This window comes from Coregonus lavaretus (assembly GCF_964263955.1).
Source record: "Coregonus lavaretus genome assembly, chromosome: 18".
NCBI classification, from domain to species: Eukaryota; Metazoa; Chordata; class Actinopteri; order Salmoniformes; family Salmonidae; genus Coregonus; species Coregonus lavaretus.
In genome coordinates, this window is record NC_140005.1 from 14,963,686 (window position 1) to 14,985,535 (window position 21,850).

The 21,850-nt window shown below is 43.6% G+C and overlaps 1 protein-coding gene across 1 annotated transcript in view; it reads left to right on the forward strand.

The window, feature by feature from the left end:
• Positions 1–21,850, forward strand: part of ush2a (Usher syndrome 2A (autosomal recessive, mild)) — a gene marked incomplete at both ends in the record, with an annotated part of 418,741 nt that overhangs the window by 379,750 nt on the left and 17,141 nt on the right. Inside the window, 4 exon segments of the mRNA XM_084181556.1 lie at positions 14,084–14,242; positions 14,408–14,570; positions 19,644–19,861; positions 19,945–20,081. Coding sequence (XP_084037682.1) covers positions 14,084–14,242; positions 14,408–14,570; positions 19,644–19,861; positions 19,945–20,081 — 677 coding nt within the window.

The window sequence follows — 21,850 nt, forward strand, 5'->3', positions numbered from 1 at the left end:
CCAAAAGAATGTTGTTGTAAAACCTTCCCCTACTTGATTCATAGCTTTATATTAATCAGGGACTCCCCTAGGAATTCCAATCGCATCCATCCAGATAGGACTATACTAATTCAGAGATAAACTCCTCTTATGTCTGTTTAACCCTTTACTTGGCTTCTGGTGGCTAATCCTAACTGGTTGAACTAGTAGAACGGGGGTGCAGGTACCTACCCTCCCTTTTGGCAGTGTCTGTCTTATTTACATTTACATTTACGTCATTTAGCAGACGCGCTTATCCAGAGCGACTTACAAATTGGTGCATTCACCTTATGATAGCCAGTGGGACAACCACTTTACACATTTTTTTTATTTTTTTGAGTATATTTTTAATTTTCATTTGTTTTATATACAGTGGGGAGAACAAGTATTTGATACACTGCCGATTTTGCAGGTTTTCCTACTTACAAAGCATGTAGAGGTCTGTAATTTTTATCATAGGTACACTTCAACTGTGAGAGACGGAATCTAAAACAAAAATCCAGAAAATCACATTGTATGATTTTTAAGTAATAATTTGCATTTTATTGCATGACATAAGTATTTGATCACCTACCAACCAGTAAGAATTCCGGCTCTCACAGACCTGTTAGTTTTTCTTTAAGAAGCCCTCCTATTCTCCACTCATTACGTGTATTAACTGCACCTGTTTGAACTCGTTACATGTATAAAAGAAACCTGTCCACACACTCAATCAAACAGACTCCAACCTCTCCACAATGGCCAAGACCAGAGAGCTGTGTAAGGACATCAAGGATCAAATTGTAGACCTGCACAAGGCTGGGATGGGCTACAGGACAATAGGCAAGCAGCTTGGTGAGAAGGCAACAACTGTTGGCGCAATTATTAGAAAATGGAAGAAGTTCAAGATGACGGTCAATCATCCTCGGTCTGGGGCTCCATGCAAGATCTCACCTCGTGGGGCATCAATGATCATGAGGAAGGTGAGGGATCAGCCCAGAACTACACGGCAGGACCTGGTCAATGACCTGAAGAGAGCTGGGACCACAGTCTCAAAGAAAACAATTAGTAACACACTACGCCGTCATGGATTAATATCCTGCAGCGCACGCAAGGTCCCCCTGCTCAAGCCAGCGCATGTCCAGGCCCGTCTGAAGTTTGCCAATGACCATCTGGATGATCCAGAGGAGGAATGGGAGAAGGTCATGTGGTCTGATGAGACAAAAATAGAGCTTTTTGGTCTAAACTCCACTCGCCGTGTTTGGAGGAAGAAGAAGGATGAGTACCACCCCAAGAACACCATCCCAACCGTGAAGCATGGAGGTGGAAACATCATTCTTTGGGGATGCTTTTCTGCAAAGGGGACAGGACGACTGCACCGTATTGAGGGGAGAATGGATGGGGCCATGTATCGCGAGATCTTGGCCAACAACCTCCTTCCCTCAGTAAGAGCATTGAAGATGGGTCGTGGCTGGGTCTTCCAGCATGACAACGACCCGAAACACACAGCCAGGGCAACTAAGGAGTGGCTCCGTAAGAAGCATCTCAAGGTCCTGGAGTGGCCTAGCCAGTCTCCAGACCTGAACCATCTTTGGAGGGAGCTGAAAGTCCATATTGCCCAGCGACAGCCCCGAAACCTGAAGGATCTGGAGAAGGTCTGTATGGAGGAGTGGGCCAAAATCCCTGCTGCAGTGTGTGCAAACCTGGTCAAGACCTACAGGAAACATATGATCTCTGTAATTGCAAACAAAGCTTTCTGTACCAAATATTAAGTTCTGCTTTTCTGATGTATCAAATACTTATGTCATGCAATAAAATGCAAATGAATTACTTAAAAATCATACAATGTGATTTTCTGGATTTTTGTTTTAGATTCCGTCTCTCACAGTTGAAGTGTACCTATGATACAAATTACAGACCTCTACATGCTTTGTAAGTAGGAAAACCTGCAAAATCGGCAGTGTATTACATTTACATTTACATTAACGTCATTTAGCAGACACTCTTATCCAGAGCGACATACTTGTTCTCCCCACTGTATATATACAGTGAGGGGAAAAAAGTATTTGATCCCCTGCTGATTTTGTACGTTTGGCCACTGATAAAGACATGATGAGTCTATAATTTTAATGGTAGGTTTATTTGAACAGTGAGAGACAGAATAACAACAAAAAAATCCAGATAAAATGTTATGAATTGATTAGCATTTTAATGAGGGAAATAAGTATTTGACCGCTCTGCAAAACATGACTTAGTACTTGGTGGCAAAACCCTTGTTGGCAATCACAGAGGTCAGACGTTTCTTGTAGTTGGCCACCAGGTTTGCACACATCTCAGGAGGGATTTTGTTCCACTCCTCTTTGCAGATCTTCTCCAAGTCATTAAGGTTTCGAGGCTGACGTTTGGCAACTCGAACCTTCAGCTCCCTCCACAGATTTTCTATGGGATTAAGGTCTGGAGACTGGCTAGTCCACTCCAGGACCTTAATGTGCTTCTTCTTGAGCCACTCCTTTGTTGCCTTGGCCGTGTGTTTTGGGTCATTGTCATGCTGGAATACCCATCCACGACCCATTTTCAATGCCCTGGCTGAGGGAAGGAGGTTCTCACCCAAGATTTGACGGTACATGGCCCGTCCATCGTCCCTTTGATGCAGTGAAGTTGTCCTGTCCCCTTAGCAGAAAAACACCCCCAAAGCATAATGTTTCCACCTCCATGTTTGACGGTGGGGATGGTGTTCTTGGGGTCATAGGCAGCATTCCTCCTCCTCCAAACACGGCGATTTGAGCTGTTGCCAAAGAGCTCGATTTTGGTCTCATCTGACCACAACAGTTTCACCCAGTTCTCCTCTGAATCATTCAGATGTTCATTGGCAAACTTCAGACGGCCCTGTATATGTGCTTTCTTGAGCAGGGGGAACTTGCGGGCACTGCAGGATTTCAGTCCTTCACGGCGTAGTGTGTTACCAATTGTTTTCTTGGTGACTATGGTCCCAGCTGCCTTGAGATCATTGACAAGATCCTCCCATGTAGTTCTGGGCTGATTCCTCACCGTTCTCATGATCATTGCAACTCCACGAGGTGAGATCTTGCATTGAGCCCCAGGCCGAGGGAGATTGACAGTCTTTTGAGTTTCTTCCATTTGCGAATAATCGCACCAACTGTTGTCACCTTCTCACCAAGCTGCTTGGCGATGGTCTTGTAGCCCATTCCGGCCTTGTGTAGGTCTACAATCTTGTCCCTGATATCCTTGGAGAGCTCTTTGGTCTTGGCCATGGTGGAGAGTTTGGAATCTGATTGATTGATTTCTTCTGTGGACAGGTGTCTTTTATACAGGTAACAAGCTGAGATTAGGAGCACTCCCTTTAGGAGCACACTCTTAAAGGGGGTCAAATACTTATTTCCCTCATTAAAATGCAAATAAATTTATAACATTTTTGACATGCGTTTTTCTTGATTTTTTTGTTGTTATTCTGTCTCTCACTGTTCAAATAAACCTACCATTAAAATTATAGACTGATCATTTCTTTGTCAGTGGGCAAATGTACAAAATCAGCAGGGGATCAAATACTTTTTTCCCTCACTGTATATATTGTTATTTTGTGGGGGGGGGGGGGTAGAAGGATTACTTTTATACTATCCCAGGTATTCCTTAAAGAGGTAGGGTTTCAAATGTCTCCGGAAGGTGGTCAGTGACTCCGCTGTCCTGGCTTCGTGAGGGAGCTTGTTCCACCATTGGAACTGTGCTTCCGCAGAGGTAGGGGGACCAGCAGGCCAGAGGTGGAAGAATGCAATGCCCTCGTTTGGGTGTAGGGACTGATCAGAGCCTGAAGGTAAGGAGGTGCCGTTCCCCTCACAGCTCCGTAGGCAAGCACCTTGGTCTTGTAGCAGATGCGAGCTTCAACTGGAAGCCAGTTGAGTGTGCGGAGGAGCGGGGTGACGTGAGAGAACTTGGGAGGGGCAGAGTGAGTAGTGTTGGAGGAGAGCGAGAGAGAAAAGGATACGAAGTAGTGGTCGGAGACTTGGAGGGGAGTTGCAGTGAGATTAGTATAAGAACAGCATCTAGTAAAGATGAGGTCAAGCGTATTGCCTTCCTTGTGAGTAGGGGGGGACGGTGTGAGGGTGAGGTCAAAAGAGGAAAGGAGTGGAAAGAAGGAGGCAGAGAGAAATGAGTCAAAGGCAGACGTAGGGAGGTTAAAGTCACCCAGAACTGTGAGGGGTGAGCCATCCTCAGGAAAGGAACTTATCAAGGCGTCAAGCTCATTGATGAACTCTCCAAGGGAACCTGGAGGGGGATAAATGACAAGGATGTTAAGCTTGAATGGGCTAGTGACTGTGACAGCATGGAATTCAAATGAGGAGATAGACAGATGGGTCAGGGGGAAAAGAGAGAATGTCCACTTGGGAGAGATGAGGATTCCTGTGCCACCGCCGCGCTGACCAGATGCTCTCGGGGTATGCGAGAACACATGATCAGACGAGGAAAGAGCAGTAGAAGTAGCAGTGTTTTCTGTGGTAATCCATGTTTCCGTCAGCGCCAAGAAGTCGAGGGACACAGGTCCAGGAATGGCTAAAGGATTGCAATATTTACCTGGAACTAACCTTGCAGATAGCATTACTGGGTGATCTGAAAAGTCATAGTCAATCAATCAATAATATAATAATACTTTTAGCAAAAAAAATTATTTTTTATTCACAATCTGTAGAAGCAATGAGAATAGAAAGGTTCAGAACTTTTGTAAAACATCACAGTACGGTTGAAATATATATGGCAAATAGAAATCCTATATGGATGGTGTTAAGAGATAGATGGGAGGTATTGAATTTAGTTGAAGGATGGGACTAATAACAAATAACAACAAATAATAACAAAGATAGCTAATAATGTAAGCATACTGTGTCCATAATAAGTATATAGGTTGTATGTTGGGAGCTTTTGGGAAAGAGCACAGTTAGAAAGATATGGCATATAGAAGCAAACCGGATGGACATCATGAAAATGATCGGAGAGGTTGAGAGTAGAAGAAGTTCAGGAGCAATAAAAAATAAAATAAATAAAAATATATATAATAGAATTATTGTAAAATTAACTCTGTCCATAAGGTGTAGATAGTAAGTATAGACCGGAAGTAGAGGCCTGGGCATTGTTGTTCACTAATTTACTCCAAGTAGGGAAAGGATGGTGGGGTTGAAAAGTAATAAAGGGGAGTGTGTATATATATGTAAAAAATAAAAAATAAAATAAATAAAAAACATGGGGGATTGGAAGTGATGCAGACAATTACATTGATAGAAGATACAATCTATCTGCAATATTAAGCTGATCCATTCCCCCCCCCCAAAAAATTTTTTTTTAAAAAGATTTTTAAAAAAATAACAAAAAAAAGTCGAGGGACTGGAGGGTGGCATAGGCTGAGATGAACTCTGCCTTGTTGGCCGCAGGACAGCAGTTCCAGAGGCTACCGGAGCCCTGGAACTCCACGTGGGTCGTGCGCGCAGGGACCACCAGATTAGAGTGGCAGCAGCCACGCCGTGTGAAGCGTTTGTATGGCCTGTGCGGAGAGGAGAGAACAGGGTTAGACAGACACATAGTTGACAGGCTACAGAAAAGGCTACAATAATGCAAAGGAGATCGGAAAATATATAAGAAGGTCTTATACGGCCTTTACTGGTGCATGCCCACCACACATCGGCTACAGGTGCTGTGAGATTCAATAGTTTCTCCTGTGCCTCTGAACCCAGGTCAGTAACTTTATCTACTGACTTACATCCATGTGCCATTCTTGTGTCTATAACACTGGTACTCCCCAGGAGTTAGAACTTTTAAACACCTGAGCCCAAGAACAGGCAGCAGTGTGTCCTGAACAGAGGTATAGTGCCCTACTATAACTAGCAGTTTGTCGACCACCTGATCCCCATCGATTAGGGAATTGTCTAATGGAAAATTGTCAAGACTATCATGCAGCTCAGGTCCCCCATATTCCCAAGAACCGCCAACCCCCTCTTTCCCGTGGGTTTCCTGCAAGGTTCCATCCTATACTCACACTTCTAAGAGCACACACAGTGATGAAAGGTCGGGATAGGGGATCTTCGTTAAGGAGGTAACCCCCGAACCCTGTTGGTACTCGGTTCTGCTCCTAACTCTGTGTGATCAGCAGTGTTTGTATGTGTTCCTACCTTTTTGTAGTGGGTAACGTGTACCCAGGTTGCTCTTTCGGCTATTCTAATGGCAAAAGCTGTGACCAATAGAACCTTATAGGGTCCTTTCCAGCGGGGCTGCTTCCAGTCTTTCCTTTTCAACGATTGGATCCACACCCAGTCCCTGGGTTGGATAGTGAGTCACCTTCTCTCTTAGCTCACCTGTAGGGTACAAAATCTTTGACACAGGTGTGGTTAACAAACAATCTTATCATGTGTTCTGCTAGGGTATTTTCTACTTCAACATCTGCCTGACCTATACTTCCTAATTCCGGCATTCTATATGGTCTTCCAAATACCTTCTCAAATGGTGATAACCCTTCTTTATCTGGAGTTATCCTGATTGTCATCAACACTATTGGTAGGCATTGTACCCAATTTCTTCCCTTCACTCCGTGATAACTCTATAAAATCCATTTGCAATTACTGGACTGGATATTTTGCCAGGGGATATTCCCCCTGGGGTGCTCTCTGTCTACCGTGGTGATTATTCTGTGCACAGATGACACATCTGGAACCCAAAAATTGTTTGGGTAATTTGTTATACCATAGGCCACAAAGTGTTTCCTAACCTGCTCTACCATATATTGTCGCATATTGGAACAGTGACTTTGGTAAGATTGGTAAATTATCCTTATGCCAGACATTGTCCAATTCCTTCTGGGATGCTCGTTCTTGGCTTTCCTTTAACAATTATTTGTCAATTGTCCTGTCTTCTTAACTAATGGAGCAGACAGTCTTTCAATGAATTGATGTCCGGAAGCTGAGCGAGCTAAAATATTTTCCCCATTTATCCTTACCCCGTCAGGCTTGTCTGTCGCACAAATAGCAGTCCGACAGGCCCCAGTATCACACCATTTTTTAAATTTTCTTTCCCTCTAGTGCTCGTAGTGAATTGCATACCTTTTTACTTCTGCCAGAGTAGCTGTTCCCCACCCAATTAGAGTCTTCTTTATCTCTTGGCAAATTTCAGGTCTCATACTACTCAAAAATGCTATCTTCAATTGTTGATAATATGGCCCATCTCCTCCTCCCTGCCCCGGGTCTATTAACCCACTATTGGCATTAAAAACATCCCTCAACCTTTCCAAATATTGGCTGATTGTTTCACTGTCTCCCTGCTTACATTCATGGATTTTAGAAAATTCTGCATGTCTGTGATAATAATCCCTGAGATTATTACATAGCTGATTGAGTTTATCTCGGTACTCCCCGTCTACAGCCCACTGTAAAACAATCCTGTTCCCCTGTCCTGGGGTCCAGTCTCCTTTTACAGCGGCCCAATCCTTCCCTACTACCTGCCTAACTGCACGTTCCAGCTCACCTGTGTTCAGCTTAACACTTTCGGTAAACCCTTCCATATCCCTCCTGAACCCTTCTATCCCAGTCTTTGGATAGACTATTCCTTCCACTGCACGCACCACATCTCTTTGGTTCCAAGCTATATACATATAGTATATATGTATAGTGTCTGGTAGATTATCTTCGCCAGCTCTAGGGTTTGGGAGTTCTATAAGGGGACACTGTTCCTCCTCCTCCTCAAATTCTTCCTCCTTACGTCCTTGCTTATTGTGGTGGGTGATCTCTGTTAAGAGTCTGGGTTTTTTGGGTTCAGGAGAATGGGGGAGTGTAACCTTTTTCTGCCTCATCTCCATATCTCTGTCTTTCTCTCTCTATCTTGCTCTCTCTCTCTCTGCTCTATTCTTCCTGGTCCCCCTCCTCCTCCTAATGCTCCCAACCCGTCAAGGTCACCTTCGGGCTAGGCATAGGGCGGGGGAGCCCTTCTCTGTCTGACTAATACCACTTCATCATAGGTTGTCATTACTGAATCAATGACATAGTTAATAGCTTTGTCCCATTAGCTTCTGCCTTTTCCTGATAATGTTATAATTGTAGCTTATTGGATTAATTTAGTTAAAATATAAATTGGTTGTTTAACAAATCTAGAACACACAATAAGTTGGTGCTTTCCCGTCAGCCTAATAGTTAAAGCGACTTGCAATCCACTGGTCCACGTAACGAAAACAAATTATCGTTTTTTATTCAGGCTTTTGCTTCAAATATTTCTTACTGCTCAATTTGTACTCGCTGGACTGTCTCTCTTTTACCCGCGAACTAGAACCTGGCCTTAGTAAAGTCTATTCACAAACCACCAATAACTAATAGTATATTTGCATTCATATTATTAAAAGACATTACTTTCATTCCAGTCTATTTAAGCAACTCGGTATCTCCCGAGTGGCGCAGTGGTCTAAGGCACTGCATCGCAGTGCTAGCTGTGCCACTAGAGATCCTGGTTCGAATCCAGGCTCTGTCGTAGCCGGCCGCGACCGGGAGACCCATGGGGTGGCGCACAATTCGTCCAGGGTAGGGGAGGGAATGGCCGGCAGGGATGCAGCTCAGTTGGTAGAGCATGGCGTTTGTAACGCCAGGGTTGTGGGTTCGATTCCCATGGGGGCCAGTATATTTTTTAAAAATTATGTCGCTCTGGATAAATTATGTCGCTCTGGATAAGAGCGTCTGCTAAATGACAAAATTTTTTAAATGTAAATCATGACCGCAGCTATATTGCAATTGCCAGTCCGCTATTCAATTCCTGTTGCAAAAGTGAGTCTCTCAATTTGAAAGACGCAGGCTGCTAAATCGTTCAGTCTTATCCTGACTGTTTCATCAATCTAAACAACCTATAACCATAGTTGAACTATAATCAGAAAATCTAGATTTTAGTCAGTAATGCAGAATCTATGCTTTATTGTAATGACAAGTAAATCCTCCTTTATTCCACTCGAAGGGAATTACTTAGCAGTCAACGAGTCAAATCTACATTCATTGATTTGAAAACAGATCTAACAACTTTAATCAAATGTGTTTCCCCTACAATATACTAAAATTCCTTTACTATATCACCTCTGCTCCGAAATGATAGATACAGTGAGGGAAAAAAAGTATTTGATCCCCTGCTGATTTTGTACGTTTGCCCACTGACAAAGAAATGATCCGTCTATAATTTTAATGGTAGGTTTATTTGAACAGTGAGAGACAGAATAACAACAAAAAAATCCAGAAAAACATGTCAAAAATGTTATAAATTGATTTGCATTTTAATGAGGGAAATATGTATTTGACCCCCTCTCAATCAGAAATATTTCTGGCTCCCAGGTGTCTTTTATACAGGTAACGAGCTGAGATTAGGAGCACACTGTTAAAGGGAGTGCTCCTAATCTCAGCTTGTTACCTGTATAAAAGACACCTGTCCACAGAAGCAATCAATCAGATTCCAAACTCTCCACCATGGCCAAGACCAAAGAGCTCTGCAAGGATGTCAGGGACAAGATTGTAGACCTACACAAGGCTGGAATGGGCTACAAGACCATCGCCAAGCAGCTTGGTGAGAAGGTGACAACAGTTGGTGCGATTATTCGCAAATGGAAGAAACACTAAATAACTGTCAATCTCCCTCGGCCTGGGGCTCCATGCAAGCTCTCACCTCGTGGAGTTGCAATGATCATGAGAATGGTGAAGAATCAGCCCAGAACTACACGGGATGATCTTGTCAATGATCTCAAGGCAGCTGGGACCATAGTCACCAAGAAAACAATTGGTAACACACTACGCCGTGAAGGACTGAAATCCTGCAGCGCCCGCAAGGTCCCCCTGCTCAAAAAAGTGCATATACATCCCAGTCTGAAGTTTGCCAATGAACATCTGAATGATTCAGAGGAGAACTGGGTGAAAGTGTTGTGGTCAGATGAGACCAAAATGGAGCTCTTTGCCATCAACTGAACTCGCCATGTTTGGAGGAGGAGGAATGCTGCCTATGACCCCCAAGAACACCATCCCCACTGTCAAACATGGAGGTGGAAACATTATGCTTTGGGGGTGTTTTTCTGCTAAGGGGACAGGACAACTTCACCGCATCAAAGGGATGATGGACGGGGCCATGTACCGTCAAATCTTTCAGCCAGGGCATTGAAAATGGGTTGTGGATGGGTATTCCAGCATGACAATGACCCAAAACACACGGCCAAGGCAACAAAGGAGTGGCTCAAGAAGAAGCACATTAAGGTCCTGCAGTGGCCTAGCCAGTCTCCAGACCTTAATCCCATAGAACATCTGTGGAGGGAGCTGAAGGTTCGAGTTGCCAAACGTCAGCCTCGAAACCTTAATGACTTGGAGAAGATCTGCAAAGAGGAGTGGGACAAAATCCCTCCTGAGATGTGTGCAAACCTGGTGGCCAACTACAAGAAACGTCTGACCTCTGTGATTGCCAGCAAGGGTTTTTCCACCAAGTACTAAGTCATGTTTTGCAGAGGGGTCAAATACTTATTTCCCTCATTAAAATGCAAATCAATTTATAACATTTTTGACATGCGTTTTTCTGGATTATTATCTCTCACTGTTCAAATAAACCTACCATTAAAATTATAGACTGATCATTTCTTTGTCAGTGGGCAAACGTACAAAATCAGCAGGGGATCAAATACTTTTTTCCCTCACTGTAGTTATTATAGTGCTTAATATAATATATATGTGCTGTCTCCAACCCCTCACGTACATCTACGCTTCGGGTGCGCAAGTCAGCATTTATGTATTATTCCACTTTTATCCAATCTCTAGTAATCAATCACACGCACATAACATTCATCATATTTTAATATATTAATATCAACCAAACCATTCGTATTTCTAATGATTCTTTATTGCCACCAATCAGTTTATCATAATCTAGTCCCAGCGGAACAACAATTTTAACTACCTAGACCCTTCCCCTCAGTCATAGAATTCTCCCAGAATCCTATAGACTGGTCACTATTCACTGATCTTACACTATTCTCTTATTTCCCAACACACAATCAGTATTCGTATAACCTGCAGGAATATTTCTTTCTATAAAAGTGTCCAAATTTGGAATGTTAACCCTATCACATTTGACATTTCACTATGGTCAATTTCACCATTATCCTACATTACTTCTGAATTTCCCAAATATAATGACCCCTAAAAGATTGGCCGAAATACATTGTAGACGTTATACGACCCCACCAGTACACAGGATGTATTATACTCTTTTCCGGGCTTCAGGCAGCCACACCCTGGCCGTATCTAGCCCTTCTACCTGTTGTTTTCTTACATTATCTCCAAATGTCTTGCATCTGTTTAATCATAGATTCTAACTTGTCTACATCAAGACGCCCAACAAAACCATACTTCTTTCTTCTTTTTTGGACCATAATAAAAATTCCATATTTCTCTCATCCCCGGTTAATGCTGGGACCTCCTTTTGAGGTTTTACTTCCCATTTCGACTATCTAGATATGTTCCTATAATCTAGTAATAATTCACTCAATAATTATTTTCCTTTGGACTTATTATTAGGTGCGACTTTTGAGCAAATGTTATGATCAGCTTTTGTAATTAACCATTTAAATGATTCAACTCGTAACCCAGAGTGTTTTAAGACCCCAGTTTCATGAAACGGATGGGACAACCATTCTTTCTCACGCAACCTATTTTAGTCCCTTCCTTTGGAATGTATTCTTAGATGTGACTTTTGAGCAAATATTAGGTCTCACACGTATACAACCATGATTATTGGTTAACACTATCGGTAACCCGGTGTTTGTAAGGCTCTAGTTTCATGAAACGGTAGAGTTACGGCAAATCTACAGTTGTAGACTTTTGACTTTATTAATATTCTATTTCTCACACATGCTATTTTAATTCCTTTGTTGATATTTATTGACGGTCCTGGACCGTCTCACTATAACAATTTCCTTCCTTGAAGTTTCACCCCCATTTTATATTTATCTAGAATACTGGTGCATGGGTTTTCTCTAGATAAACGTCTAAAAACACAGAAGTTCACATCCTTCTTGTATACTATTGACAATCCCAGATTGTCTCAACACAAGGTTAGTTTATTTTTGGTAATGGCCTCAACTACCTGGAGTCAATTGCGGACCCACACTCCGTTTTTGATCTTACACCCGGCCCCAACCCCGTTTTATATTTATCTAGAATACTGGCGCATGGGTTTTCTCTAGATAAACGTCGAAAAACGGTATACCGGATGATGATCACGTTTTGGATTATCGACGGATTACTACCCTCACTACAGAAGATTTAAACTGTTAATTTTTTTATACTGCAGTTTCCAGATATCAATCCCCCCAAAATACATGAATAATAATTACTGACCTTATCCTTGCAGCTGGGATTTCAATTTTGGTTGGATCTCGTCACCGTTTCTGTCGTGTACCAGTTTGCTATTTTTGAAATAGACCCTCAATTTCAGAGGTCAGGTCTTTGTCTTACGGATCCTGGACCCGCCCATGCATGGTTTAGGGGTTCCCTGGGACGACAGAAAATGGGTGTTGAGATCCAGCTCGAAGGACCAAGTTGTCACGAGAATTTTGTTATCTCAATATCTCAAGAGGTTGTGAGGCTCTAGTTAATAATGAATTAAACAAAGTCCCATTTCTGCAATGAATCAGTTTCTTTATTCATGAGAGCTCTGCCCCAAAATGGGTGCACAGTCTTGTTATACTCACACACACACACACACACACACACACACACAAGTTCTTATCATAGGCTACTCCTTGCTCAGGCAGGCTGCATTTCTTCACTATTCCCATACATAGTTATTGCGTTCTCACAATATTCTGCAAGCCTCTCACTCCCCCTCCCTGTGTGGGGACATCTGTTTTTGAAACCGGTCTCCTGTTATTGGTTTCAATGTTTGCGCTTCTGCTTGCCTAACTACAAGAGAACACAATTGGGTGGTTGTTTTTAACTTTTAGTCATTTAACTTATATAATTTCTCTATCATTGATATAAATGTTGAAAAGGTTTTGACTCAAACTGCAGCCTTGTCTCACACCTCGACGTTGCGAAAAATAATTATGTTCTTTGGTTTTTGATTTTTAATGCACACTTGTTTTCTGTGTACATACATTTTATTAAGTCATACACCTTACCACCAAGCCCACATTGGATAATTTTGTAGGATAGACCTTTGTGCCAAATAGAATCGAATGCTTTTTTAAAGTCAATAAAGCAAGCAAAGATTTGACATTTACTTATTACATTTTTTTCTTGAAGAAAGGTTTGAATTCTGGAATTCAAAATGCTACAGAAAACCTTTCCCAAGTTGCTGTTTATGCAAATTCCCCTGTAATTATTGGGGTCTGATTTGTCTCCACTTTTGTGGATAGGGGAGATGAGCCCCTGGTTCCAGACATCAGAAAAGCAGCCAGAAGTTAGTACCATGTTGAACAATTTAAGCACAGCATTTTTCAACTCAGGTGTGCTGTTTTTCAGCATTTCATTTCTGATGTAATCTAGACCACAAGCCTTCTTTGGTTTGATAGATTTTAGCTTTCCATTTAGTTCTTGTTGGGTTATTGGGAAATCTAATGGATTTTGGTTGTTTTTAATGACTGATTCAAGGATGTTCAATTGTTCTTGAATTTCTAATTGGGTATGTTGTAAGTCTTTTTGTGGGATGTTTTTGTATAGATTATCAAAATAAGTTTTCCATATTCCTTCGTCTTGTATGGCTAATTCTTGTGGCTTTATCATGCTTAAATTGTTCCACATGTTCCAGAACTGATTTTGGTCAATTGCGTTTTCAATTTCATCAAGTGTCTTATTGGTATAATTCAATTTCTTGCGTTTCAGTGTATGTTTATACTGTTTCAGAGTTTCAAAGTATTCATAGCTCTGGGTTGTTTTGCTGCTCTCTCCCCCTCTCTCTCGCCCCCCCCCTCTCTCTCTCTCTCTCTCTCTCTCTCTCTCTCTCTCTCTCTCTCTCTCTCTCTCTCTCTCTCTCTCTCTCTCTCTCTCTCTCTCTCTCTCTCTCTCCCTCTCTCCCTCTCTCCCTCTCTCAGGTGTGTTCAACACCAGTCTTCCTCTGTACTACAACATCCTGTTGAATCCAGGAAGTGCCAGGTCTGTGATGCGTACGGTGGGGCAGGACCAGTACCTCAGTGTGTCTGGATTAGACCCCTACACCCAGTACCACATCAGAGTCCAGGCCTGCCAAGCCGGTATGGACTGAGAATGACCAGTGAAAAACTATCTTGAGAGACAGAGTGTTTTATACTTAATTATGTGTAGTTAACTCACTTTATCAAGTATTTATAACACAACTGGGTAATTCTGACTTCTTTGTACTCTACCTCTCTTTCCTTGTCTCTCTCTCTCTGTGTCAGAGGGGTGTGGGTTGGGTGAGGGGGTTTATGTGCGTACCTCTGAGGCCCCTCCGGAGGACATGGACCCCCCCACAGTGACAGCAGCAGGAGCCACAGTCATCCAGGTCTGCTGGACACCCCCCCACAAGCCCAATGGACTCATCACCTCATACTTCATACACAGGTAATAACCATTCATACAAAGGTAATAACCATTCATACACATGTAATAACCATTCATACACAGGTAATAACCATTCATACACAGGTAATAACCATTCATACACAGGTAATAACATTCATACACAAGCAATAACCATTCATACACAGGCAGTAACCATTCATACACAGGGAATAACCATTAGTTCACAGGCAATGACCATTCGTTCACATGTAATAACATTCATACACAGGTAATAACCATTCATACACAGGTAATAACCATTCATACACAGGTAAAAACCATTCATACACAGGTAATAACCATTCATACACTGGTAGTAACCATTCATACACTGGTAGTAACCGTTCATACACTGGTAGTAACCGTTCATACACAGGTAATAACATTCATACACAGGTAATAACCATTCATACACAGGTAATAACCATTCATACACAGGTAAAAACCATTCATACACAGGTAATAACCATTCATACACTGGTAGTAACCATTCATACACTGGTAGTAACCGTTCATACACTGGTAGTAACCGTTCATACACAGGTAATAACATTCATACACAAGCAATAACCATTCATACACAGGCAGTAAACATTCATACACTGGTCGTAACAGTTCATACACTGGTCATAACCATTCATACACTGATATTAACCATTCATACACTGGTAATAACCATTCATACATAGGTAGTAACCATTCATATAAAGGTAATAACCATTCATACACAGGTAATAACGTCATAGTAATAACATCCTCATGCACCTCATAGTTTATTAGGTAATTTAGACTAAGGGGAGACGTTCTAATCTGCTTTGTATGTGTGTTGGTGTGTGTCGTGTGTGTGTGTGTGTGTGTTTAGTCCGCCTGGAATACGTATGTGTATGTTAAGTCTGCATTTGTGTGTATCGACAACCCAGTGTGCCAGTTTTTCGTCTGCCTGGTGTGTGTGTGTTGTGTACGTGCACCCATGTGTCTACCTGTGCGTGTGTGTGTTTGTCTGCGTGTGTTTGTTTGTGGTCAAGGTCAAGTGTGTGTTGTTGACCAGTGGTATCTGTATGCAGGGTCAGAGAGTATATAAGTCCTGTGGAAACATCATTAGCATACAGGCTGAGGGAAGAATCCTAACTTCACATCCACATAAGGAGTCAGACTTTGGTAAACCAGATGTCAATGGGGAGATTTTCTCCAAAATTGGAGTTACTCAAATTCAGTAGCAGAAGTTAATCCCAGAGAGAGTAGTACAGTAGAGCGTTCAGATCATGCTTAGCACCACCAAGACGACCAAACACACACTGTCTGACTCTCCCACATAATACACTATTACATTTACATTTTAGTCATTTAGCAGACGCTCTTATCCAGAGCGACTTACAGTTAGTGAATACATATTTTTTCATACTGGCCCCCCGTGGGAATCGAACCCACAACCCTGGCGTTGCAAACGCCATGCTCTACCAACTGAGCTACATCCCTGCCGGCCATTCCCTCCCCTACCCTGGGCCAATTGTGCGCCGCCCATGAGTCTCCCGGTCGCGGCCGGCTGCGACAGAGCCTGGATTTGAACCAGGATCTCTAGTGGCACAGTTAGCACTGCGATGCAGTGCCTTAGACCACTGCGCCACTCAGGATGTATTGGGGGGCCTGCTATAGATTTTGGGGGCATGCATCAGCCATCGACTTTAGTGAATCTGTGTGTCTGAGATTCAGTGGTTTCTGATGGAGACAGGTTTGGTTAAGTTTGTGAGAGGTGAAGGAAAGGGTGGAGGGGTGTTGTTTGTGGTATGTCATCAAGTCCAGCTGTTGTTTAGTAGTTTAGATATACATTGTTAACCAAGACACAAACACGCACGCAATGTTGTTTTGATGCAGTTGGAACGATTAGAGACTACCATCCTCATCTCCGTGCCCCTTTTCGCTCCTTCTCCTCCTCTCGCTTCCTCCCTTTCTCCCCTCTCTCTCTCCTCTTACTTTTCATTACCCTCTTTTAACCCCTCTTCCTATTTCTCTCTCTCTCTATCTTCTAAAAATCCACCTTTCCAGAAATAAGTCTCTCACTGTTGCCGCTTGCTACAGACCCCCCTCAGCCCCCAGCTGTGCCCTGGACACCATATGTGAATTGATTGCCCCCCATTTATCCTCAGAGTTCGTACTGCTTGGTGACCTAAATTGGGATATGCTTAACACCCCGGCCATCCTACAATCCAAACTAGATGCCCTCAATCTCACACAAATTATCAACGAACCTACCAGGTACAACCCTAAATCCGTAAACATGGGTACCCTCATAGATATCATCCTGACTAACTTACCCTCTAAATACACCTCCGCTGTCATCAACCAGGATCTCAGCGATCACTGCCTTATTGCCTGCGTCCGTAACGGGTCCGCGGTCAAACGACCACCCCTCATCACTGTCAAACGCTCCCTAAAACACTTTAGCGAGCAGGCCTTCCTAATTGACCTGGCCCAGGTATCCTGGATGGATATAGATCTCATTCCGTCAGTAGAGGATGCCTGGTTGTTCTTTAAAAGTAATTTCCTCTCAATCTTAAATAAACATGCCCCATTCAAAAAATACAGAACTAAGAACAGATATAGCCCCTGGTTCTCCTCAGACTTGACTGCCCTTGACCAGCACAAAAACATCCTGTGGCGTACTGCATTAGCATCAAATAGCCCCGGCGATATGCAACTTTTCAGGGAAGTTAGGAACCAATATACACAAGCAGTCAGGAAAGCAAAGGCTAACTTTTTCAAACAGAAATTTGCATCCTGTAGCACTAACTCCAAAAAGTTTTGGGACACTGTAAAGTCCATGGAGAATAAGAGCACTTCCTCCCAGCTGCCCACTGCACTGAGGCTAGGAAACACAATCACCACCGATAAATCTACAATAATCAAGAATTTCAACAAGTATTTTGCTACGGCTGGCCATGCTTTCCACCTGGCTACCACTACCCCGGCCACCAACTCTGCACCCTCCGCTGCAACTTACCCATGCCCCCCCCCACCCCCCCGCTTCTCCTTCACACAAATTCAGACAGCTGATGTTCTGAAAGAGCTGCAAAATCTGGACCCCTACAAATCAGCTGGGCTAGACAATCTGGACCCTTTCTTTCTAAAACTAGCCGCCGAAATTGTCGCAACCCCTATTACTAGCCTGTTCAACCTCTCTTTCGTAACGTCTGAGATCCCCAGAGATTGGAAAGCTGCCGCGGTCATCCCCCTCTTCAAAGGGGGTGACACTCTAGATCCAAACTGTTACAGACCTATATCCATCCTGCCCTGCCTTTCGAAAGTATTTGAAAGCCAAGTTAACAAACAGATCACCGACCATTTCGAATCCCACCGTACCTTCTCCGCTATGCAATCCGGTTTCCGAGCTGGTCATGGGTGCACTTCAGCCACGCTCAAGGTCCTAAACGATATTATAACCGCGATCGATAATAGACAGTACCTTGCAGCCGTCTTCATCGACCTGGCCAAGGCTTTCGACTCTGTCAACCACCGCATTCTTATTGGCAGACTAAATAGCCTTGGTTTCTCAAATGACTGCCTCGCCTGGTTCACCAACTACTTCTCAGATAGAGTTCAGTGTGTCAAATCGGAGGGCCTGTTGTCTGGACCTATGGCAGTCTCTATGGGGGTGCCACAGGGTTCAATTCTTGGGCCGACTCTTTTCTCCGTGTATATCAATGATGTCGCTCTTGCTGCTGGTGACTCTCAGATCCACCTCTACGCAGACGACACCATTTTGTATACATCTGGCCCTTCATTGGACACTGTGTTAACAAACCTCCAAACGAGCTTCAATGCCATACAACACTCCTTCAGTAGCCTCCAACTGCTCTTAAACACTAGTAAAACTAAATGCATGCTCTTCAATCGAACGCTGCTGGCACCCGCCCACCTGACTAGAATCACTACTCTCGACGGGTCTGACCTAGAGTATGTGGACAACTACAAATACCTAGATGTCTGGTTAGACTGTAAACTCTCCTTCCAGACTCACATTAAGAATCTCCAATCCAAAGTTAAATCTAGAATCGGCTTCCTATTTCGCAACAAAGCCTCCTTCACTCATGCTGCCAAACATGCCCTCGTAAAACTGACTATCCTACCGATCCTTGACTTCGGCGATGTCATTTACAAAATAGCCTTCAACACTCTACTCAGCAAATTGGATGTAGTCTATCACAGTGCCATCCGTTTTGTCTCCAAAGCCCCATACACTACCCACCACTGTGACCTGTACGCTCTTGTTGGCTGGTCCTCACTACATGTTCGTCGTCAAACCCACTGGCTCCAGGCCATCTATAAATCACTGCTAGGCAAATCCCCGCCTTATCTTAGCTCATTGGTCACCATAGCAGCACCCACCCGTAGTCTGCGCTCCAGCAGGTATATCTCACTGGTCATCCCCAAAGCCAACACCTCCTTTGGCCGCCATTCCTTCCAGTTCTCTGCTGCCAATGACTGGAACGAATTGCAAAAATCTCTGAAGCTGGAGACTCTTATCTCCCTCACTAACTTTAAGGATCAGTTGTCAGAGCACCTTACCGATCACTGCACCTGTACACAGCCCATCTGAAATTAGCCCACCCAACTACCTCATCCCTATATTGTTATTTATTTTGCTCTTTTGCACCCCTGTATCTCTATTTGCACATAATCTCTTGCACATCTAGCATTCCAGTGTTAATACTAATTGTAATTATTTTGCACTATAGCCTATTTATTGCCTTACCTCCATAACTTGCTACATTTGCACACACTGTATATATATTTTCTGTTGTATTTTTTGACTTTATGTTTTTTTACCCCATATGTAACTCTGTGTTGTTTTATCGCACTGCTTTTCTTTATCTTGGCCAGGTCGCAGTTGTAAATGAGAACTTGTATTGCTCTTGGTTAAATAAAGGTGAAATAAAAAATAAAAAAATAAATCTCTTTTAACCCCTCTTCCTATTTCTCTCTCTCTCTATCTGTCTCTGAAGTTGGAACTAAGGCGTAGAGATGAATCTCAGGGTTAGTTAGTGTAACTTACTTGCTCTTCCTGTTTCCTGCAAGGCGACCAATGGGGACGCAGGAGGAGCTGCTGGTGTTTATCTGGTCCAATGGGCCGCTAGAGTTCATCGACGCCAGCGACGCCCTCCAGCCCTTCAGACAATACCAGTACAGAGTACATGCCCACAACTCCCGGGGCTCTGCTCACAGCCAATGGGCTTCAGCTGTCACCATGGAGGCGGGTCCAGAGGACATTGCTCCTCCTATTGTCACACCGACGAGTGAGTGAGAGATGAACGAGAGGGAGGGAAGAAAATGTGATGTTTCACTTATGTTATTCTCACTGTGTGTGTAATATCTGCAGGTGCGTACTCAGTACAGTTGAACTGGACACAGCCTGGACAACCCAATGGAAGGATTTCACAGTATCACCTGGTGTACAGAAAACAGCACACAGACCCCACTCTCAACACCTCTACTATTACTGCGCTGACTGTACCGGTAAGACAGTACACACACACACGATATGCCACACACACACACGATATGCATCCGTGTCTGTATTATCATTGCGTGTATGTGTTGGGCACAGCCTGTGGTGCTGGTGCCATCTGTTTGCCAGTGAAGGGGCCTGTAGGCATACACACAGCCAGGGGCTCCTGTCCACCAGGGATCTTCCCACAATCCTCCACGCCAAGTCTGCTCCAACGCTCCCACACAGAGAATAACTGTAAATGTGCCTTTCACACACATACATACACACACACACACACACACACACACACACACACACACACACACACACACACACACACACACATCCTCCCCTGCTGCCTGTCAGCCAGTCTAAATGTAACCTGGCAGCTCAGTAAACAGCCTGACATCAGTAGAACGCCATGCCAACGCCTCTCTGTGATGCCATCCCCTCAGTACACCACGCCACCGCTCAAAGCTCTGTGTGTCGACGTATATACCATCACTTTCACCACGATGCCATTGTTGTTGATTGTCATTGATCACATGTTGATTTACATGTTGTCACATGTTATCACATTAACTTCACGTAAGATCACGTGTGATCACATGAAAATGTGTTTTTTGGAAGACTTCACGTGTTCACATGTGGAATTCATGTGGTTTTTCCATAAGGGAAGAAAGAGAGGATGAGAAATAGAGAGAGAGAGAACAATGTAAAAGGGTGGTGTATATAGATATCTAGTTGCTTCATACATCTTGTTTTCTCACCCTCTGACCTTTGTGTCGTCAGTCATAATTAATACAGCATGGAAATACAGACCTTTCACCTCCTCATTGATATGGAGCAGTGTGTGTGTGTGTGTGTGTGTGTGTGTGTGTGCGTGTGCGTGTGCATGTGTTTCATTGATGTGGAGCGGCCAGAATGCCGCCACGGTCATTTGTGACACTGGGGGCGTGCAGTCAGTCTCAGTCGCTCACTGAGAAAAAAAGAACGAAGAGACACAAGACTGTGTTACTCCTCTGACCTAAAGCCAAGGCCAGGAGCTAAGACAAGTCTTCAGGCAAGGTTACTCATCACGCGAATGTGTATGAATGTTCATGAAATCACCTCTGTTCCACTGGTGGGTGGGTGGGTGGGTGGGTGGGTGGGTGGGTGGGTGGGTGTGTGTGTGTGTGTGTGTGTGTGTGTGTGTTTTGTCTGCGGGCCGGGGTTTGGGAGGTTGGGACCGTAGCTCTCTACCTCTGGCCTTATGCTATCACACCTGTTTCTCTGTGGACGTAACTCTCTAACATTTTCTCTTTCCTCCTCTCTCCTCTCCTCCTCTCATCTCCTCCTCTCTCCTCCTCTCCTCCATCTCTTTCCATCTCTCTCCTCCTCTCCTCCTCTCCTCCATCTCTCTCCTCTCTCCTTCTCTCTCCTCCTCTCTCCCTTTCTCTTCAATTAGCATAAAAAACTCCACCAACCTATTTTGTCTAAAAACAGTGCAAGTCTGTTTTTATGTGGAAAAACAGGTTGGTGAAGTTCTTAGGTTTATGGGTTAATGGGAGAGAAGTTGGCAGTTAATCAGCAGTGTATCTAATGTGTAGTCTGGTGTAGTTTTCTCCTCTCTAGTCTGACAGCCTTCAGAGCAGATGGTTTGATGTTCTCCTCACTAATGTCCACAACTGAGAGGGAGATCAACACCACAGATATATGCAATGAGCCTGTGTGTGTGTGTGTGTGTGTGTGTGTGTGTGTGTGTGTGTGTGTATTGATCTCTGACTGGGCTGGGAGCTCCTCTCCGTGCCAGTGT